This window comes from Carettochelys insculpta, chromosome 26 (assembly GCF_033958435.1).
Source record: "Carettochelys insculpta isolate YL-2023 chromosome 26, ASM3395843v1, whole genome shotgun sequence".
Lineage (NCBI taxonomy): Eukaryota > Metazoa > Chordata > Testudines > Carettochelyidae > Carettochelys > Carettochelys insculpta.
The window spans coordinates 12132815-12153626 of NC_134162.1; the positions used below are offsets into that span (position 1 = coordinate 12132815).

General features: G+C 46.6%; 1 protein-coding gene across 1 annotated transcript in view; it reads left to right on the forward strand.

Annotated features, from left to right (window-relative positions):
- Positions 1–20812, forward strand: part of LOC142001737 (complement receptor type 1-like) — a 201210-nt gene that overhangs the window by 50218 nt on the left and 130180 nt on the right. The window contains exons 17-20 of the mRNA XM_074977257.1: positions 985–1144; positions 4527–4617; positions 7077–7159; positions 7968–8159. Of these exons, the coding sequence (XP_074833358.1) occupies positions 985–1144; positions 4527–4617; positions 7077–7159; positions 7968–8159 (526 nt within the window). The remainder of the gene's footprint in view (positions 1–984; positions 1145–4526; positions 4618–7076; positions 7160–7967; positions 8160–20812) is intronic.

Here is a 20812-nt window from a genome sequence, read left to right on the forward strand (position 1 = left end):
AGACCCTGGCACACATCTATCTTGACTATACCAGGCTACAGCCCCTCTTTGGGCTCTCTGGGGCCTCCTGGTGAGGTTCTGGGTGCACTTCACACCACCTGATACTTGTGTACCCAACTATGGCCCTACAAAGTCCCAACACCTCCTAGTCAACCTCTTCCTGGCTATGGCCAAGATGGCCACTTACAAAACCAGGGAGGTGGGGGCCTGACTATGGGGCCTACTTTCATTCCTCTGTTGGCATATCTGGGCAGAGTTCTTCTGGGTGGTGCCCATCAGCTCCCCCAATGCCTCCAGGGAGTGGTGGGTGTTGTCTGGAACACTACTCAGAATCCTCCTCTGGATCCCTCATTACAAACCTCTGACCAGGGCCCCCCATCCCTGTTTGTCGTTAGTTGTCCCTCCTATGCAATTGAGGTCTGGGTCCACTAGCACCTCCCACCAGGCTGGGGGAGGGGCCTGAGCAGTGAGGGGGGACCCTAGGCCTGCCCGTGTCCCCTCTGGCTCCCTCACTAACTCTGACCTCCTCACCTGTCCCTGTTTTCCCCTGGAATTATTTGGGTTCCAGAGCCCAATGGCCACCCCACCCCTTTAGCTGTGTGCAGGCTTGTTCCCCCACGCTCGCGCACGCCCTCTACTCGGATCCCAGCAGGACCCCTTGCAACGCGTCCTTGGCTTTAGTACAGCTGGAGCGAAGGGAATTGCTCGAGAACAGGCAGGGGAGGCCCGGACTATCTCCAGGAAATGTAAGGCAGAGCCGGCGGCTGGCTGAGGCAGTCGGGGGCGCAGCCTGGGAGGGAAACCCGAGGCCGGCGGGGGACTTGCACCCAGTGAGCACGAGCGCCGCAGCTGCTCCTGGTGCACAGCCGTCGGGGCGCCCCGGGGGGTGCGAAAAGAGGCCAGAGGTACGTGCAAGAGCGGGTTTGGGCTGCCCGGGGCGGGTGGGGGCTGATTCCCGGCACCTGCAGCTCGGCTTCCCGGCAGGGATTGGCCCCGCCCCGCGGGGGAGTAGGGAGGGTTGGGGCTGCAGCCCCTGCACGGCTGCTCAGTCTGCTCGCCCTCTCTCCCGCCGTCATGCTTCGCGTCCCGCCCGGCGCCCGCGGGCTGCTGGTGCTGCTGCTGCTGCCCCTGCTCGGGGCTCAGGGTGAGTCGCGGCTGGGCTCGCTTCTCCCCACGCCCCTGCTCGCTGGTGGCGGAGCCTGTGCTGCTGCCCGGAGCTTCGGCTCCCACCCCGCTTGGGCGGCTTCCCGCCCCTCTGACCTGCTGCGGGGCGGTGATGCCACATTTCGGCCCGATGTAATGGCTGGAGCTGTGTGAAGCCGGGCCAGTCCCGAATAACGACCCACGCAAGGTGACTAGGCTCCTCTCCTGGTGGGTCTCAGCGCTGGGCGCCCTCCTGGTGGGGTGCATGTATCGGCGCCAAGCTACTCTTAGGGCGCCCCCAGTTCTGCATCAGACCCAGCCAGCAAACGAGCTTCAATGCCCTGCTCCGAATCCACTTTCCTGAGTTGCCCCATTACCCGAATTTTGCTACTGTTAGAGCTGGCTTTCCTCATGTTCTCTCTGGCTTAGGCTGGGGCAGAGGTGGTTCTTCTCCAAGCTTGTTTGCCTCAACTATCTATGGAAGTGAAGAATGTTGAGGACCTTCTGGGATCAGACTAGGATAGGCCTATTGCCCAGAATAAGTTTTCGGAACTGTCTCCTTTCAGCATGGTCGGGGAGCTTGTTTTACTTAAGTGCCTCTTCACCCCACTCGTTCTGCAGTCCTGTTAATCTGCTTCAGCAAAAGCAGTGAGAGCTCTGTGGCACCTGGGATTAATTTTTTTGGGCATAAGACTTTGTGGGCCAGAAGCCACTTCATCAGCCTGCAAAAGCTTATGCCAAAATCAGTGTTAAGGTGCCACAATGCAGTTTGTTGCTTTGTATGTCAGTGATGTGTCTTTACTCAAACCAAGGGAGTTGAAATTGTGTAACTGATTAACTGTTAACCACTGGCTTCCATCATACTAACTCCCTTTTAGTCTGTTCTCTGTTTATATTGGTAGCTGGTCCTGTGTGGTTTTTTGACTTGTTTGTTTAAACTGCCCATCACTTATCTCTCTGGCAAGACACTAGAGTAGCTGATAAGCTTCCAGTAACTTCCATTTTCTGAGCAGGATGTTTAAGATTATGTGGAGGGATCAACTGACCACCTTCTTAATCTATTGTGCCATAAAATAACTGCCTTTTTAGTGATTAACATCTTATCTAGCCAGTAGATGACCACTTGAGAATATTGCATTTCTTCTGTTTTAGAGACCTCGCTGTCAACATGTTCCTTTGACTATCGGTCATTCAGTTCACCCAGTGAAGTTACAGAATATCTAGGCTGATCACCTTTAAATGGGTTCATAAAATAAACAAAGGAGAGTTAAGGTTTAATTTCCCTAGTGATTTTAGTTCTTGCCTTGTCAATCTTATAAATGTTTATGGCCTGTTGTGACCCAGTAAATAGTTAGTAGATGAAAGCCCTGGGGTTATTTCATTCAGGTCCTGCATCCAAGGAGAGTTGGGCACTTTCTGACACTCACCCTGTGTTGGTAGGTGGTACCAAGGGGCTCGATGGGCTTGGCTCTCAGCTTTGGTAACTGTTCTCTAAGATTGCTGTATTTGGATAATTACATAGAACACAGGATGCCTACAATTTGTTAAATTTGTCATGTTTGTAGTAGTTACCTAATCCAGGTATTGAAAAATCACAAATTCTGCAAGTAGGTGAAATCCTTTGGTGGGCTCTGTCTCTTTGAAAAATTACTCTATTCCCTAATACCTAGGAGGAAGAACCAACTTTGTAAGAGCAGTGGTTTTTGTAGGACTTGGAGTACAGAGTTCAGTGTGACTAAAATCACTGTACCAAAAGTAAATCCACTAAGCCCACTATCAAATAAGTGTCTTATGAGCTTGGTAAAATCTAAAGGGAACAACTTGGAGAAAATACTTTTTGGCTTCATTTCTAAGAATACAATGTGTAAAAGGTTGCTCATACCAAGACTATGCAGATGGTTCATACAAAAACAAGTCAGCCATATATAATTGTCTGAACCTATACTCTGCCCTCTTGTGCATATTTAATCAGCTTCCTGGTTGTTCTGTAACTCTGGGACTTACTTCCATAGTCTTTGATGCTCACTGTCTGTTAGCCATTTGCTTAGGTCCCATAATGTCAATGGGACTTAGGCGTGGGGGGTGGGGAATTTCTGCAGAGTCAGGTCCTTGATCAACAGAGCAGGTTTTCTTTCTGAATAAGTTGTCATAAATTCTTCCTCTTATGGGCTTGGCCAGTCTATTTTGAACTCCATGATGAATTTCATACTCTTTGTTCTTTGAAGGAATAAACTTCCCTTGCTCACTATTTGAGGGGTATTCTTGTTATGGGGGTAAGGAGAATTTTGTCTGAACTTCAGTTAAATAAAAATTCTTTTCTTAAAATCAAGATTGACATGCCTCAAACTGATAGCAGGCCATTTCTTAACAAAAGACCAGATGAACCCATGGAATTTAGTGCCATGAGACTGTGCCATAAAGAGCTTGGTAGAGTTCAAAAAAGGATGAGACCCTCACTCTTGTCCTGCTAAAGCTGCTAGCGATTTCTAACGTCACTTAAACAATCTCATACAAGTCAATGGATTTACCCACATGCATCTCTGGGCTTTCATTTGACAATATGAATATAAATAGGATAACAGATGACTTAATTTTACTTCAAGAAGATAGGAGGCATCCACCAGCTCTGTAGGGTTAAGAGAAATCTCTCTTCCACCTGGCCTTTTGTGGGTATAATCGATAATATAGATTATCAGTTTCTGTATAGCTTCTGCAAGTGTCAGGTGTTAAAAAATCGGACTTGAGAACTAAAATTACCAGCATACTTGTTTCAAAGGATGGCATCAACTGTCTACAAGACTGATGGGGCTTGCCTCCCTGCTCCAGACACCCCAGCCTCTGGGGTCACAGTGCTACTGAGGTTTGGCCCAATCACCATGACAGCAGTCTATGGAGGCAGGTTAAGGGTCTATATAGCCCTGGACTGAAGCAAGTAGGGACCCCTCCCAGTTTTCCACATGCAGTTGCCCATCCCCTAAACAACATGCCTGTTGGGGCATGGAGGTTTGCCTTGACAAGAGTGCCAGGTAGGTACACAGAACAAGTCAGGTACAAGGTTGACCACTTTTGCTGGGTCTTCTGGGCACAGGTCCCAGTGGCTAATCTGCAATGGTGGACAGGTTGAAACTGAGCAGCAGTACAGCAAGACAAACTAGGACACAGTTCCACTCATGCAAATTTAGTCCACTAGGTGGGAGGGAGTGAGGGCCAAAGCAGAGTGATGCAATGACAAAACTGAAAGCCAAGTCTAGTCAGTTCCTTGGTGCAGGAGCTTCTGTGTGAAGTGCTAGGCAGTATGTTGTCTGTTAAGTGGTATGAGTTGGTATATCTGTCCTTTTCTTTTACCATTAAGACAATGTGAAGTAACACTAATTATCTTCTAGGAGGGCCATGTGAACAAGAAGAAATAGCAAATGGCAGGATGTATGTGACGTATGGGTCTGTTAGAAGAGCAGCCTTCTACTGTAATGAAGGGTGAGTGGCAAGGTCTATTTTAATGACTAACAAAACTTAGGTTGGTGAAATCTGGCAAACTAAGACTAAAACCTTTTTGAACTTCCAAAACTTGCATAAGTCTAGTGCTATAAATCTGTAGTCATGTGCTGGGCCCTTAAGAATTACACCTATGTCCTTCAATTAAGTTGAAGGAAGCTAGACACTCAGAGGGAGGCAGGCACCTAATTCAAGCATGAGGTGGTTGAAAATCGCAGCCTCAACCATCAACAGATCATAACAAGCACTGGCACATGAGCCCTAAAGGAGAGCCACCTGTAGGTGGCATTTGCTGATCAGTGTCCCACCTCTACTTCACTAGAGGCAATTATGGTCAGTCCAGCATTTCAGATAGGTGCTGGGATTTTGTGGCAGTAATTACCTATTAAAGCAGCATCAGTTAGAAGTAGACCTCTTCTTTCTCTACAGCAAATGTCCCTTCCTTACAGATGCTGGTAGGTACAGACTGTACCTCCCTAGGCAGCACACTTGACTTCAGTGGCCCCAAACAAAGTATTTTGGCAGACTAGGGAAGGTTAATGCCCCTGTCCCTCACCATTCCCTCTGGCTGCAGCTCCCCAGTTCTCAGGCTGCAGCTGGCCCTCCAGCCCCAGCTCTGGTGCCCCACCTGGGGCTGCCCATGGCAAGCCAGTGCTTCAGTGCCCCACCCATGGCTGCAGCAGCAAGCCAGCACTCCAGCCCCTAGTTCTCAGGTCCAGAAACATCCCTCTTCATGCCAGATAAAGGATGTTGCCAGACCAGAGTGCACCTCCAAAAAACCAGCAATCTGGATCATGGCAGTGATGATTTGGTCCATGCAGGTATGTGGCAAGGTTTAGGGATCCCTGTAAGCTGTGCACTTGAGTGGCCACTCAGGTGAAATTCAGATGCTGCCCAGCTAATTAATAGAGCACCCAGAGCTAGCCTTTGTTAATGCTGCACATTTGCACATGCCTGGGTGCGCACAACTTACTTTGTACATGGATGGAAAAACTAGAGGAAACAGCAATCATGACCTCATTCTGTTGAGCTGGTGCTTTCTGGATTTTGAGGTAAAAGATGGCCTTGAATAGAGACCAAAATCACCACAAAGTGCAGGTGTTCATAGTTTAGTTCTTTCTCTATTGAACTAGAGGGGTTGTCAAGACAACAAGGCTTACATCCTCTGAGAAGAGATCACATGTCTCTGGATGGAAGCAGAGTCCCAGGCTGAATGAAGTTTGGTAGGGGAGGCAGTTCCCTGAGGATGGCTGGGTACCCAAACACCCTGGAGGTGAAATGGCAATTGTCAGAAAAGTGCTTATCAGCTGCCTTCTGGCCTGGGTGTAAAAGGTCTAAAATAACATGGTTTCTGGGTAACTATTTATAGTGGGGATAATCAGAGCCCTCTTCCAACCTGTTACATATTTGCACTTTGTGTATCTCCTGTTTAGAAGGTGGGTCACTTATTTCCCTTTGTGAAGGTTTAACAAGCATTCCCAAGCATCTGACTAGTGCAGATGAGAACAGTTGTACACCTCTCTGCTCACCAGTTTGTAGTTCTAGATAGGACCAAGGAACTCTAACCACTATAGTGCTAAGCATGTCCTGCTTCGAATGAAGATGACTTGAGCAGGTGTGGGCAATTTTTAATGGGTGACTCCAAGGATTTGTCAAGAGCCATGTTTTACTGTGCTATTAATGGTGGGAGTGTAGTGTCTGGAATGAAGGAACTCTGGGTAGGGGATTTGGGTGCAGGAGTGGATTTTGACCTGGTGTAAGGGGGTATGGGTCTGGAAGGGAGTTGTAACATGGTGCAGGAAGGGGTGCAAAGGGTTTAGGTTTGATTTGGGGAGGCAGGAAGAAGGGTGCCAGACATAGGCTCTGACTAGCAGACACTTAATCCAGGCCGCTCCTGGTCAGTATCCCAGTGGCACCTTCAGGAGGGCTTCCTATCTGCCATGGCCCCCCACACTGCTCAAAACAGCCAGCTGCTGGACCCAACTTGTTTGTGTTCGATGTGGTGTGCCATGGGGGAGGGCGGGGGTTTAACAGCTCCTTGTGCCCATATGTGCAGCCCAGGTAGCTCCTGTTTGCTGCTTTCCAGTCAGTGGGGGGCTGTGGTTGTGCTGAGGGCAGGGTCAGCACACAGACCCTCCCCCAAGGGGCATATGCTGCACAGAGATGCAAGTGCTGGCACAGCAGCTGGATAGTTTGTGGCATGTGGCCATTGCAACAGACAGGGAGCCTACTTGAGGATCCTGATTGTGGGATATTGGCAGCCCAATATCCCAATGGTGGCACATTGGATCTGAAGGTTTGGCTGGCTGCATCCAGCCCACCAGCCAGGTTTTGCCTGCTCCTGGTCAGTTGTTGGTCTCCACCTACTATCTGAAAGTTTTTCCTCTCTGGACTGTTAATTAGTTTTTACAGGACTAACAAACTTCAATTTTTATCTTTAGGTATACATTGAGTGGACCAGCTTCTGTCCAATGTGTAAGAAAGTGGGGTAGCTTTTGGGATAAGGAGCTTCCATCTTGCCAAGGTAAACAAATGTATTGGCTTCAGTAGCAGTTCACATCTGCAGATGGTGAGGTGGAGCTGGTACTAGTCAGTCTCTTTTTAATCAAATGATAAAAGCTGTGGATGTTTGCAGGAGGAATGAAATTGCAATGCAGTTTGTTATGGTATGATTGCTACAGAAGGAATGCTCAAACCCAAAGTCGTCCAGACTGCTCACCTGGCACTGTTTAATATGCATAATCCAACAGGCCTCATGGCACCTCTTCACAATTTGAGCTGTGTAATCCCTGCTGGTCAGTCAAAAGCATATTATAAAGTCTTGCTAGTCAGGTTTGGGTAGGCTCTGCTTAAAATCTGAAGCTCTTTGGGAGTGAAACAATTTGCTTAATTAGATCTCTTGGGTACTTAATGGGCTTGGTCAGATCAGTCATGTTGATGTCCTCTCTAAAATCTTCTACTTCAAGAAATGTCCTTGCTTAGTGTTCTGCTGGTGGAACTATCTCTAGATAGACCTGGCAAGAAGTTCTGGCTCCCTGAGGCTAACTTTAGGAGGGGGTGTGCTCTGTTAAGGTACTGCCAGAGCTGGTGTTTGCATGAAACATCTTCCTTAAGCAATGGTCAGTCAAGCCTAAAAGCAAAAGAACTTCAGAATCTGGAAGAAGTAGTGCTTCAAATGTTAAAAGTAATATTAAACATAAAAACAAGTCCTGTTGGCTATCCCTCTGACACTTGTTACATACACTTTCAAATGCCTACATAGCTTGGGGAGGGGCAGGGGTGACAACTTAGTGGAAAAATTCTTTAATTTTCATCTTAACTCTCTACTTCAGCAATATTGTGTCCTCCACCTCCTGTTGTTGCCAATGGATCACATGATCATCAGGATGAACAGTTTCCTGTTGGTTCAGCAGTAGCTTATAGGTGTGACCCAGGCTTCTCACTTGTTGGAGAGGCTTCCATTAACTGTACAAGAAAAGATGGCTTCAGTGGAGAGTGGAGTGGGCCAGCCCCTGAGTGCAAAGGTTAGTGCTCTATCCTCATCTTTTCCTGGGAGGAGATAGTAGTAGAATGTTTTAGTGGCTAAGCAAACATGCTTAAGTTGACATTAAGCTCATGGAACTCTGTATCTTAAACTAATTAGCTTTGGAAATGTCTCCAAAGAATGACACTAATGATCTCTAGGAACAGTTTTGCTTCTTGTGCAGCTTCTTTTCTTGCAGTGTTCCAAGACTGCAGTTAGTCTCTCACAGTAGTCTTTAAATAGAGGGGAAACTCTTCATCCAAGTTTTCTGCTTCTAGGGCAGTACCCTACTGTTCAAGGACTAAAGGGGAGAGCCTGATGAGAAGGCTTTTTGACTACATCTTTTTCAGACCTCTTAGGAGGGCTTTTTGGTGGTGAAGGCTCATGTCCTTGCAAGTTCCTATCACAACCATAAAGCTCTTAGGAGGAAATTTTGAAGGTCACTGCACAATCACTTTCAGAACTGCAGCAGTGTTCATGCACCATGTTGCATGTAACAATGCATTTAGGTAGCTGGTATTCCTGCAGTTGCAACAAGTCAGTGACATTCTTGATGGACTGCCCAAATGAAAAGCTGGGGTTATGAGGCTTGGCATAATCTGGTAGATTGCCAACTTGGGTACTTATTGATGCATTTGAGGCTTTTTACTAGGAGCTATTAAGGGCTTTAAGAAAGACTAAGGACTAGAGATGCTACAGGTGACTGGTACTAAATGTTCAAGTGATTGTTTCTACAAACTCTACTTGAGTGCATGTACCCCATGCATACACAATAGGATCTTCTGAATAGTGTCTGCTCCAGCTGTCCCCTGGATGCTGTCATCCATGAAGGTCAAGGTCTAAAGATCAGAATACCTCAGCAAGGGTCTATGGGATCTGTCATGTATTTCTGGGCTGCACTGTATCCTCCTTTCACCACAAGTCCCAGCACAGACAGGTTGTCAAAGCACACATGGTAGCTTGCTCTTCAGAGGCCTTTTAACAGTACTACATGAGAGCCATCCCATCCATAGGATGAGGTAAGGCAGCCACACCAGGCCCCACACTTCTGGGGAAGCTTAGCAGCAGCTGCCCTATGGATGGGACAGGGATTATCTGGGGCAGGGTGCAGTAACAGTAGTGGATGGTGGCAACAGCAGGAGGTTTGCTCCTCCAGCACTGTGCATGGGGTGGTGCTAGTGGCATCCTGGCCCACTTCTCCAAAAAAGCAGACTCCACTCCCCACTGTCCATGGAGAAGTGGGGCTCAGCAGGCCAGAAGTGCATGGAGAAGAGCAGGTGGACACTTGCATTCACCATGTGGGAGTGAGCTGAAAGGTGACCTGCTGCTGTCACCACCATGCCCTGTGTCTCAGATAATCCCTGGCCCTGTTGGTTGGAGAGGGGGTAATGGGGCAGAGTGGGTCCTGTGGTGCAGGGGGATTACCAGAGGGACTCAAGGGGAGGGTTACCCCTGGCCTTGCATGACCTTGGGATGCCCTGTGCCCTGCACTAATTCCTGTGCAAATCTTAGACAGCATTACAAGGAGAACAATATATATGCACAAACTTCCCATATTTAACCCCATTGCCAAACTCCAGAAATGCAGGCCTAGTCCACTTTGCTTCTGATGGTTCTCTGACCATAGCTCAAGCTCAGAATAAGCACCTGAACCTTCTAGCCCTTTCCTCAGGATAAGGTGTTCCATGGATAAGGAGTCCTATCTGTTGGCTGAATCGGGAAGAAAATAATGCAAGCTGTGTATCCAAAAATGCCGTTGTCACCTTGAGACTCCAGTTTGAATGCTATATGCACCTCTACATGGGAGGGCTTCAAAGGCTGATAATGGGAATTATATAGGTATCTCCCTTCCTGCAGAACAGGTGCACATGATGCTATAAACAATCACTTTAATACAATAGTAAGTTACACTTCACTGTATTACCTTAAATTCTATAAGGCTTGTTCAGGATATTTTCAGTCAGGCTTCCTCATATCCTCTTTAGGCATGTGGAGTTCTGTATGGGAGAGTTTGAAAGCCTGACTTCAGGAAGTGGGAATAACATGCCAGTAATCCAACATCATTGCAAATCCAGCATTGAAAGTGTTTTCTGTATTTAAAAGGGTACAGAGTTTCCTCTGCAGTTTTTAAATGTGATTTGCCTGGGAAATAAGTCAGTTTCACAAGTCCATTGGCTTCCTTAAGTTCCTCTTTCATTAAAAGATGCCAGTACTCAGCTGGCTTCCCCACCTGTAGTCCATTCCATTGCTGGGTCTGCCAAGGTGCTGGAAATCAGTAGTGGCATCAAAAAGGCACTGGCTTTGTTCATGGTTTCCAACTGAAAGTGAACCCACTCTCTGCCTGGATACTTGGCCCTGCTATGCAAGAGTTTCCATGAGGAATGGGTTCCTAGAAGGTCCAAATGACCTTTACGTATGGTTTAGCTGTTCCTCCATTTCAGTCAATGACTAGCTTATGCCTCTCACTGAACCACCTTTCCTGCTGCCCTTTCAGTTCAGTGTCCAAAGCCAGAGGTGCAAAATGGAAACATGATCAATGAACTGGATGACAAAATGTGGTACAATGTGAATGAAACAATTTCCTTCAAATGCTCTCCTGGGTACCAGCTTTCAAGTCATCCTCACCTGCCTGCAGCAGACAAATTTAATACTACTTGTTCAGCAGATGGCAATTGGACAGCAACACCACAGTGCGTGAGTATCACTGTCCTCTTGGGTTTCTTGCTGCACCTTTCCCACTTCAGTATGAAGAGTAATAGCCATGCTTTGATTTGATGAAGCAAAAACTGAGGCCTTTGATCAGGCAGGGACATATGCTATATAACATATGGTAAAAACCCTGTATCTGAAAACAAAACAAATCCTCCCCACCCCTTGTTTTCATTTTCTAGCTGCTGCTCCATGTGAAAAGTAGAACTTGGTGGGTAAAATGCACAACAGGAGGGAAACTCTCTATTACAGAAGTCAGATTTTTCTATCCAGTTTAAGTGTGTGGGTGTTACTAATGAGCGCACACTGGCAATTCCACTAGAAAGGAGGGCTGCTTTCTTCACAAGTCTCCATTCTGTGCCAGAAACTTGTTGGTTAGTGGGTTCCTGTAGAGCTAAACAGTTTGGGAGCACACAGCATGCTCAGGCCATGAGACAGTCACCATAACATGCTGGATGGGGGCTCAGATCAGGGTTCCCTCTAATTTCCCCCCAAGCAGAATGAACTTTCCATGTAATGTCCATCAGTGCAGTAGGTGATTTGCCATGTGCCATGTTCATATCGATGCACAAGACAATCCATGTGGCAGGAGTTGGGCTCAGGGCTGGGCCCTAGGCTTGGGGTGCAAGGGCTCTGAGAATAGGGGTTAGGGTTCCAGGGGGCTCCTGATTCAGAGGTGGGGCTGAGGGATTTGGTATGCAGGCAGGATGTTTGACTGCAGGAGGTGGATGAGGGCTCTAAGTATGCCTGGGCATGAGAGGTTTGGGATACAAAAGAGGCAGCTCCAGGTTTGGAGAGGGGATCTGAGCTGATGGTTGGGATGCAGGACAGGAGCACAGGCTCTTGGCTCAGGGTATGGCCTTCAGGGTGGGCCTGGGGATGAGAACCTTAGGTCTCCCAACTCAGCTGCTTCCTGCCTCCTCATGTGGAGGGGCTCAGGCTTAGCTGGGCAGAACTGCTAAGGCAGATTGCTGGGCACCTGTCTGCCTTGGGGCAACATGATCTCCCCACCTCAGCCAGATATGCTGCACTGCTGCTGGCCCTGGTGGAGAGCTGCCCAAGGCAGGCGACAATCACTCCCTGCTGGCCCCAGCACAGAACTGTCCAGGTTGTGGCTGCTCCTGGTGGGGCTAGCCTGGAGGGGTAATTCCCCATCAGCTTTGGGAGGTTGAGGCATGTCTTCCCATTGCACTGGGCTTAACAGGCACTTAGGCTCATATTCAAAGGAGCAAGCATACTTGCAAGGGTAAGTCATCCTTGCCTTCTGCTGCACAAGCATGTTTCCCCCCTTTTTTTTTACAGAAAAAGAAAGATGTTTCTGGTGTGTGTGAGATGGTTTCGGAGAGCAGAGAGCTTCTGCAGTGTGGTGTGCCTCTGGAGCATCTGAAAGCTCTGCTGGAAGTACAGAAACTCTACCTGGAGACTGAGAAACTGATGCAGGAGCTAAAATCCAACTGAATAGCTGAGACAATGATCCATTCAGTGATGTACTGCATCCAAAGGGGAAAGTGTATATATAATTACACCATACACAGGGTGATTCTTACTGATCATGTAGAACTTGCTCACTGGGCTAGTGACTCTGAATAGAGGGTAAATCAGGGATATTTCCTTTCTGGATGCTGAATTTGGGGAGGAGGGGGGATCTTCCCCTTGAACTGTGCAGATTTGAATTTCCACAGGTAAATGAGGGCTTTCAGGTCCTCATACTGATTATAAGGGCTATAGTAAAGGATTAAACTCAGATTTTGATCTACTGTGCTAAACTTACAAAATAGCATGAACCTAAGTGGCTAAAACAAGCTTGACTGTACACAAGGAGAATAACTTCATATGGTTCACTAATGCTCAAAGCATGCACCTTCAGAGTTATGAATGGGTGTCTACTTGATTGCCACATAAGAACAGTTAATGTTGATTCCTGTACCACTTCAAAAAATGGGGGAAACTGAAAAGAGCATACTGTGCCTTGTCTGCTCAATGGCAGTGTTGCAAAAAATAGTATCCTGCTAAATCTTGCCAAACTGAACAGCTGTTTAAATTGTTACTGCCTATGGCACTTCTGTGGCTGTAGTCTGATGCAGCCCATGTGGAGATGACAGCAGCCTTAGGGTAGCCACAAGCATCTGAGCCACTTTCCCATTGCCCAGTAAACATAAAGGTGTGCTGTAACTTATACATTTGTGATCAAGTGACTTTTTTCCTGACCCATGGGGCTACAATAAAAGGCAATAGTAACTGCCCACTATCTTGGCTCTTACAATTTTGTCTTGTTGGCTGTAAGACAGGGAGATGCTTGATGTGTTAAAAGATGATTTCATTGAAAAGTGACAAACTAATAACTCATTCTCCAGCCCAGTGAGTCCACTAAATGGAGGTAACAGGTGGAAAAAGGTACCCAGAAAGTTACTTGTGTAAAATTGCAGTTTTGGGAACTCAAGCACAAGTTACCAGTGTCCCTCTGGAAAACTACTTGAGTAAAAGTCCAAATGTCCCATCCAGATTGTACTCAAGTATCCAGAAGTGAAAACAGCTGCAAGACACTTAAAATGTATTGACTGTTGGTTACAATCTGCTGAATGTCTTGTGTATGAAGCTAGACATAAATTAAAAACCTACTTATGAATCTAGAATTTGAACCCTTAATGCTATTAAAACCTTAATGGCCTATTGCTCAAGATTGGTGAAAGGTTTTCTTTGTCCTATAAGCCTGGATTAGGGTTGGTCCTGCCAGGATATGTGGCTGGAACAGATGGTATTGGAATCCATTAAAGATGAGAAGGCTGAACTGAACATAGATTTCCCACTTTGTGCAAAGGAGACACAGGTGGGAAACCAAACAATGGGGTACTGAACAGGGAGGAGGATTGGGCCTGAGCTAGGAGGCCACCTTGTGTGTTGTGCAGGAGGCATTTAGCATGAAGAAGTTTCAGTGCATGAGGCTTAACTGGCATGTTTTATTGTTTAACTTTTGATCTCACTTCCAATCACTTAAATCCTATTTAACACCTATCAAACCTGGTGTAATTGTCCCCTTGGAGGGGGAAGCACCTGCTGGACATACTTGTGAGCTTTCTGTATAAAACTTTTGTACGTTATTTAATCCCTTTTGATGGTTGTGTTCCTGGATGTCTTGGCTCCAGAGCTGAGCTGGTTCAGTCTGTTTTGCTTTGCTGCAGGGCTGTTACTTCAACTCTGTGCCTTGGCTGGGGGACACCAGAGCTGCTGGCCTAGTGGAACAGGCTGGTGGGGTGTCCCAGAGGGCAGGTAGATGGAATCAGTGGTATGATCAGCACATCAGGTGACAGCCACAAGGGGACCTCTGGTGTCCAGCATGTCACATGGGGATCCTTAGGACTCCATCCCTGACATTACATTGTTTCAGTGCATCTGTGCAGTGTCTCCCATGTGCGAGGCAGCAGCCTCATTGCAACACAGATACCAAAGCACCACTCCTCCTTGCAGATGAAGTTGAGCTTGACTCCTCGTTGTTTACTTGGCATCACAGCTACTTTCCTATGCTGCCCTGGATGGAGGTAGGTGAAGTTTTCTTTTCTACACATCTACCACTAGAGGCCACTCTAACGATAACTTTGTGCACCACCTACCGTGCCATTCTGGGCCAGTCCTGTCACCCAAACTCACATGAGTACTGCTCCACAAGCAGCCCATGTACTAATTTGGCTATGGCTCAGAGGTTAACCCTGTGATAGGGAACAGGCTTCTCAGTTGACTGTTGGCCACTGTGAACTCTTTCCTAACCATTGACTGCTCTCTGCAGGCCCACACATGCAGGTGGTGGGAGTTGGCCCCAGCCTGAGTTTCAAAGGGGCCCAATGTTAGTGGTCTGAGCTCCAGGCCCCTTAGAAGGCCTGTGGCTGTGCTGCTGCATGAGGCTGGGGCTGGCAGCCCTGTGATCAAAGCAGTGGTGAGGGCTGAATGCCTTAGGACCTGCCTTGTCTTGGCACTGCCCATTCTTGAGTACAGTCTTGCCCCAGGCCTGTGGTGGCTGTTAGCCCTACTGGCTGTTATGTACCAAATACAATGTCTGCCATAAGTATGCTTGAATTAGCCCAAAGATTGATTGATCAACAGTTTATACAACCAAACTTAGTGTTTAGAATAGCAGCAATGTGGATATTTTTAAAAAAAAAAAAAAAACCCTCAGGTCTCTGCTCCATGATGTCCTTTGTCAATCAAGTCTGTCCAAGCCCTGAAGGGTTTTCCTGTCTGAGTATTCGGTGTTCCTCTTGGCAGCATCTAAGCATTGGGTCAAGGTGTGGAAGCAGGCTCCAGCAAAATAGGTGGAGAAGGAAAGTGAAGTAGTGTGCTCAGTGCTACTGAGCTATTAAGTGTCCTACCATGGAAAGGGCAGTTTTAATTTTCAGCACAGTATGATATGGGTAGCAGTCCTGCACTCTGGCAAACATCCTGTTTTTACACTTGCAGGGTAGCTTTATTATGAGGCTCAAGCTAGTCCATACTCTAAATTTGAAAAGACAAACTATTGTATCTCTGTACTGATAACAAGTGAGTTCATACTTCCTGCTGTGCCTGTTCAGAGAAACTGAGTTTCAAAACATTGCACCACTTTCTAAACCAGACACACCTCAAGCTGACACTCAAACCACAAGTAACTAGTCTGAGTGCCTATAGGCAGGAACCAATTCCTGACTGAGTTCCTGCTCTGGGAGAATTAAAGAAAGCAGTGGGTTCTGGTCTCCAGAGCTTTACCCCCTAAGTACTTTTGTAGCTGTCACTGGGGGAGTGTCCTGACACATCTCAGAGATGGTGGTTATACAGCTGCATGTGCATGCTCTCTCTAACTAGCTCTAAGAGTTCCTAAACTCTCTAAAATTAGATAGATTAAAGGCACAAGGCAAGGTTCATTGTAAAGGAAGTGCAGTAATATCTCTTCTCCAGATCAGACGTCTAGGACTAGGCTAAGAATGTGTGCTCTGACAGTGGACTCAAGTGATGGGATTCTTCACTACCCCCTACATCAGACAACTCCCTGAGGGTACACTTTTATACAGAAGTACACAAGCTAATATCACTTCTGAGGTATCAGGTTGCCATGCTCTGACCTTTACCACCCCACCTTGTAAGTGGGATTTGGTCACTACATACTTTCCATTTAGACCCTGTCTTGATCATGGGCTGGTATGTTATCTGCGGGGTGTTCTGTTATGATTCCTCTGGGATGTATTTGCAGAGTGATGGGTATGTGTGTTTAGTACCTCTTAGATATGAATTTTTCTGTAACAAGCCCAAGTCTTGCCAACTTCTGTAAGCAGGGGTCTGCCTCTTGTTCATAGGTTAATTCTGCTTCATATTAGCTAAGTCTTGACTATAGTCTAGTCTAGTCTAGGCTTACGATTCTTGTTGTGGCTTTATTTCGGGCATTGTGGCTTGTAGTCCATTCCAGAAAACAACTTTGAATGGGAAAATGTCACAGGCAAAGTTACTGTTCAGTAAGTTGAGTTTGCAGGTGCCTTAGGTATTGTGAAACAGGAAGGGAATGTAGAGACACTCCCTAGGGTTCACTTAAGCTAATCCAAACTACTTTCTTGCCTCACTAAAGTACAAGGTTGCCTACATAGTTCATTCCATAGAGGTGTCTTAGAGCCATGCTTAGCACTGACAAGCAAGAAAAGATTGTAATGGGAACTGAATAAGGAGCTCTGAATTGAGTCCCTTTACTAGAAGCCCTTAAGAAAAGCAATATGGTCAAAGGCAGGAAACAGCTCTTCCTGAGAAGGGGAAGGCTAAAGGCAGATCAGCCAAGCTGTTGAAGTGGCTCAGAGCCACTGGTAACTCTCACATACAGTAAATGTTTTGGTAATAGTAGGGGTGACTGCTTGCCTGTGCCTGCTTTGGCAGCTGGGGGGTTTCCCTTGTCCTCACTGGGACAGTAACAAGAATTATTTTGTTCTGACAAAGTACAGTAATATTTCCCATGCTGTAGGGGAACCTGTGAATTGCATCACCATAGGCTGAGCAGTGCCAGTTTGGGCTGACCCCTTCCTAATGCTGCCACTTCAAAAGTCCAAGTGTGACAGCAAATGGGAGTTTGGCCCATAATGTTAATGGAAGCAGGATTGATTACTAAGTGCTGCCCTTATTGTCATCTGTGGAAAATACAGTTGCTGCTCACCTCTCAGCATCTGCTCCTTCCTGAGCATTTGTCACTAATCAATAGCTCTGCTATTCCTTGGCTTTTCCTCAAATCCCTTGCTCTCCAAAGTAGGCATTCCTAGGAGTTATTAGGGTGGCTCATGTGAGTGAGGGCAGCAGGTTTGGGTCCCAGGTTTTGGTTTGTTTAATTTGCACTTGTAATGTGTTCAAGTTACTGCAGTACAAAAATGCATTCATAATCTTACAAACCTGCCCTGGAAGCTAGTGTCATCACACAGTTTGGAACTAAGTGTTGGTCAGGTCTGATGGACTAATGGAGAGGGTTTGATTATTGGTGCACATCCTGAGTATGTAAGGCTGGCAGAGGATCTGTTCCTACAGTTCAGCTTACCCCTTTGTTACCTCAGAAGCAGTTGCAATGCCTGTGCCTAATCTTCACTATACATGGAGATATCTAGAGGAAGAACCAGCTATCCCCATGAATTACTTTTTCAGCTCATGGATCCCTTTATTTTTACTTTTCAGCAGTCCCTCCATCTCTTCCCAGCCTACAGTTCAGCTAGTATTTACATGATCTAAAAGTGAGTGAGAGGCTTTGGTTATGAAAGTACAAGCCTATGGTCACTGCAGGGGGAATCGGTGAAACTGACCTACTAGGCCTGTTGTGTTGCTCAGGAATCTGTTCCCTTCTGTCATAGGGAATATGCTTCTGGCTTCTGCAAGTGTGTAGTCCTAGCTTGCTGTGGAGCTTCTAAAACAGCTCTCCCTGTTCAAGAGGAACTTTAGGAAGGAGTCAAATGAACTGTTAAACCATGAGATTCTGAGGGGGGGAGTAGCCTTTTAGTCTTGCTCCTAATATATAGTAATTTTGCATTTTTAATTCTTAAACAGCTACAAGAGATTAGAAGACACTGGTGAGTCTATCAAAGCCCATTTCATTGATTCCGTCCTTGGCAGAGACTCATCTTTCTCCTGTCACTTGTTGATGAACTCAACCAAAGAACACTTTACAACCCTTCAAGGATTTTAGGGTTAGCCTTAATGTTCATGTCACTCATTGTTTCAATCTGCACTTACTACCTAACTTTGGATGGGGAACCTCTAGGGCTCAGTTATTGCTTCTTGAGGCAATGCCAATAGTAATGTAAAGCCTGAGTGAGGGGGACTAGTATCATGGGGCCCTGTTCATCTCTGTGCCTCAGCCAAACAGACCATAGATCTGACAGCTATGTCCTCAGAATATTTTCAGGGCCCAGCTGCTTGTGCACTATCCCAGATCTGTGTAAGATAAGAGTAGCCAGAAGGCTGCTGTAACCTGTGCTGAGGTGGAATCACTTTAGCCAAACCCAGAACAGAAGTGGTGGTAAAGTTGTATTAGCATGGGGATGAATAGCTCCATTTGCTCTCAAAGGCCAGCCATGGGTATGTGACCCTCAGGGCAAGCATTGGAAGCCTGTGCTCAATCTAGTTCTCACTGAATAGATCCTGTGCTTCTCAGCCTATCCCACCTAGCAATCACAATGGAGGAAATGTTCAAACTGAGTCTTGCTCACTTAGTTCACCTGCTTCCCCATGCTGCAAATAGGCAGAGTATTGATCTGTACTTGTTCACCCATATCCTCTAAAGCTGATGCTTGTGCCCCCAGAGGCAGTCTGCAGTGACTTCTCAGTTTTCTGGTTTGCACCATTGCCAAAAAACACTATGTAAAAGGGAGGATTTTTTCCATCACTGTTCCTGTACTAAAGTAGATTCTGTTCCTGAGTGTAGAAACATGTTATGTAAGGCTTTCATTTGCCAGGTCTAATGGCTGCAGGCTGCAGAACTAAAAGCTTGGTTAGAGCTACTCTGAAAATTAACCACTGTGGGGCCAGACTCCAAAATCTCAGCCCCTTAAAAATTGATGTGCAAAACAACTTGCCTCCTGCTTAGGCACCAAAGTAAGGGGCAGGTTTTCAAAAGACGCTGCATGCACTTGGTAAGTTGCCCTTTTGAAAATGTAGCCAAAAGATCTGGCTTTATATTTTTGATTATAAAGTAGAGGGGGGACCCTATTTATACATCAATGCAAACAACTTATATTGTGCCTGATATGTTAGCTCCCAGCCTTCACCTTGTACAAGCTGGTTTGATCAGAATCCTGAATTCCTCTGAAGGAGGGATCAACATGATCCAGTCCCCTTTGGAGACTGTGCTAGGATTAAATAGTGTTAAGAATTTCAGAATTGCAAGTTTTGTGTATATGATCATGTTTTTGGGAAACCAAAATGGAGTCCGGGAACTGTGACCATAAACTCCATATTGTTGCATCAGCCACAAAGGGCTGGAATGTGCCATGTAGGACTGGATCAATGTAGTTTTTTCCAACCAGAAAACACCCCAAGAATTCCAGCACCTCCTGTGTTCCACCAAAGACTCTATGGCTGTGTGGGGCCTCAGTAGCTGCTGTCTGTCCATGTGTGTTGAGTCTGCATTACCTTAGTATGTATGCTGGTTGGCTCTCCAAGCAGCTCAGCCCATGGCTCTGGAGGACCTCCACTGTTCCCTAGTAGAACCAAAAGTAGTATTAACCACCTCTCTGTGCACCACAATCTTGCAGCCTAGTGAGAGGATGTCTCTCCCCATGGCCTGATGCTGCTCATTGGCTCTTCTGGGCGCTCTTCTCTCAGGGCTGTACGTTAGCCCAAAGCTTGCAGGTCACAGGAATCATACTGCCGACCACCATCTTGAGCATCACTAGGTAAAGGAGGCTCCTTTTGAAGTCTCTCTCCTTTTTCTTTCTTCTGGCCAAGTGGGATACTTGGGGCCTAGCTTTCATGCCCAATTGTGGTCACAGACACTTCACAAAGGCTGTGCTAGTTCGCTGTTTCTCTTTGCTCAAACGGAGTTCCTTCAGTATGCTTACTGTGATTGACAGGTAAAGAATCAGTGGCATCCTTATTTGCACCCCCTGGAGAAGGGGTATATACAGGTGGTGGTTCCACAAGTGACAAGATATAGGCAGAGGTGAGCCTGACATCTCTCTGCCTTTCCTTCATTCCTACTTGATATCCCTTGTTGCCTATTCTCTGGAGATAGATGGGGGAAAAAAGAGGAAACCCTATGGGCAGAGTAACTTCTATGCACACCAGGCATGTGTGGGTGTGCACTGCCAGTAGAAACACATCTTGGGATTCTCTGATAATCAGCTGGGTGGCATTTGAATCTCTCCTGCTCAGACACCCAAGTGCCTAGCTTACAGGGAACACTGCCCCTGGTAATAGCTTGCACCATACTTGGTGTTTGGTGTTATGGTACCAACAGGCTGGAACACATGGCTGTGGAGTGTGCTGCAGATAGCAGATTTTAGGAATGTAAGTGGGTTTTTGCAGTATCAGCCCTATTCTTGCCAGGTTCTGTGTACTTATCAGCAGGTGTATTTTATAAAAGGGCCACCAGACTTTTGCGCTCAACCTGACTTTTGGCCAACTATGCATTGTTAGCAGACCCTGACTACTACTTTCCTCATGTTTTCAGGTTATCCCTTTCTAATACACCTTTGGCCTGTGTTTGTTTTGTGAACATAGGTCCAAATTCCCAACTGGTGTAAATAGTTGAAGTCAGAGCTGTGCTTAGGGCAGGGCCAATTCATCAGCCAGGAACCTGAGTTGCATTTTTTTTGCAGTGTAGTTTGAGCTTGTCTCCTCCCAGATTCAGACATTGGTTTCTCACATTACATAGGGACTGGTGCACATTCCTGCCCACTATTCATCTTGTGCCAAAAAATTGTGATTTGATGCTTCTCCAGGCAAGTATTTCACCATGTAAAT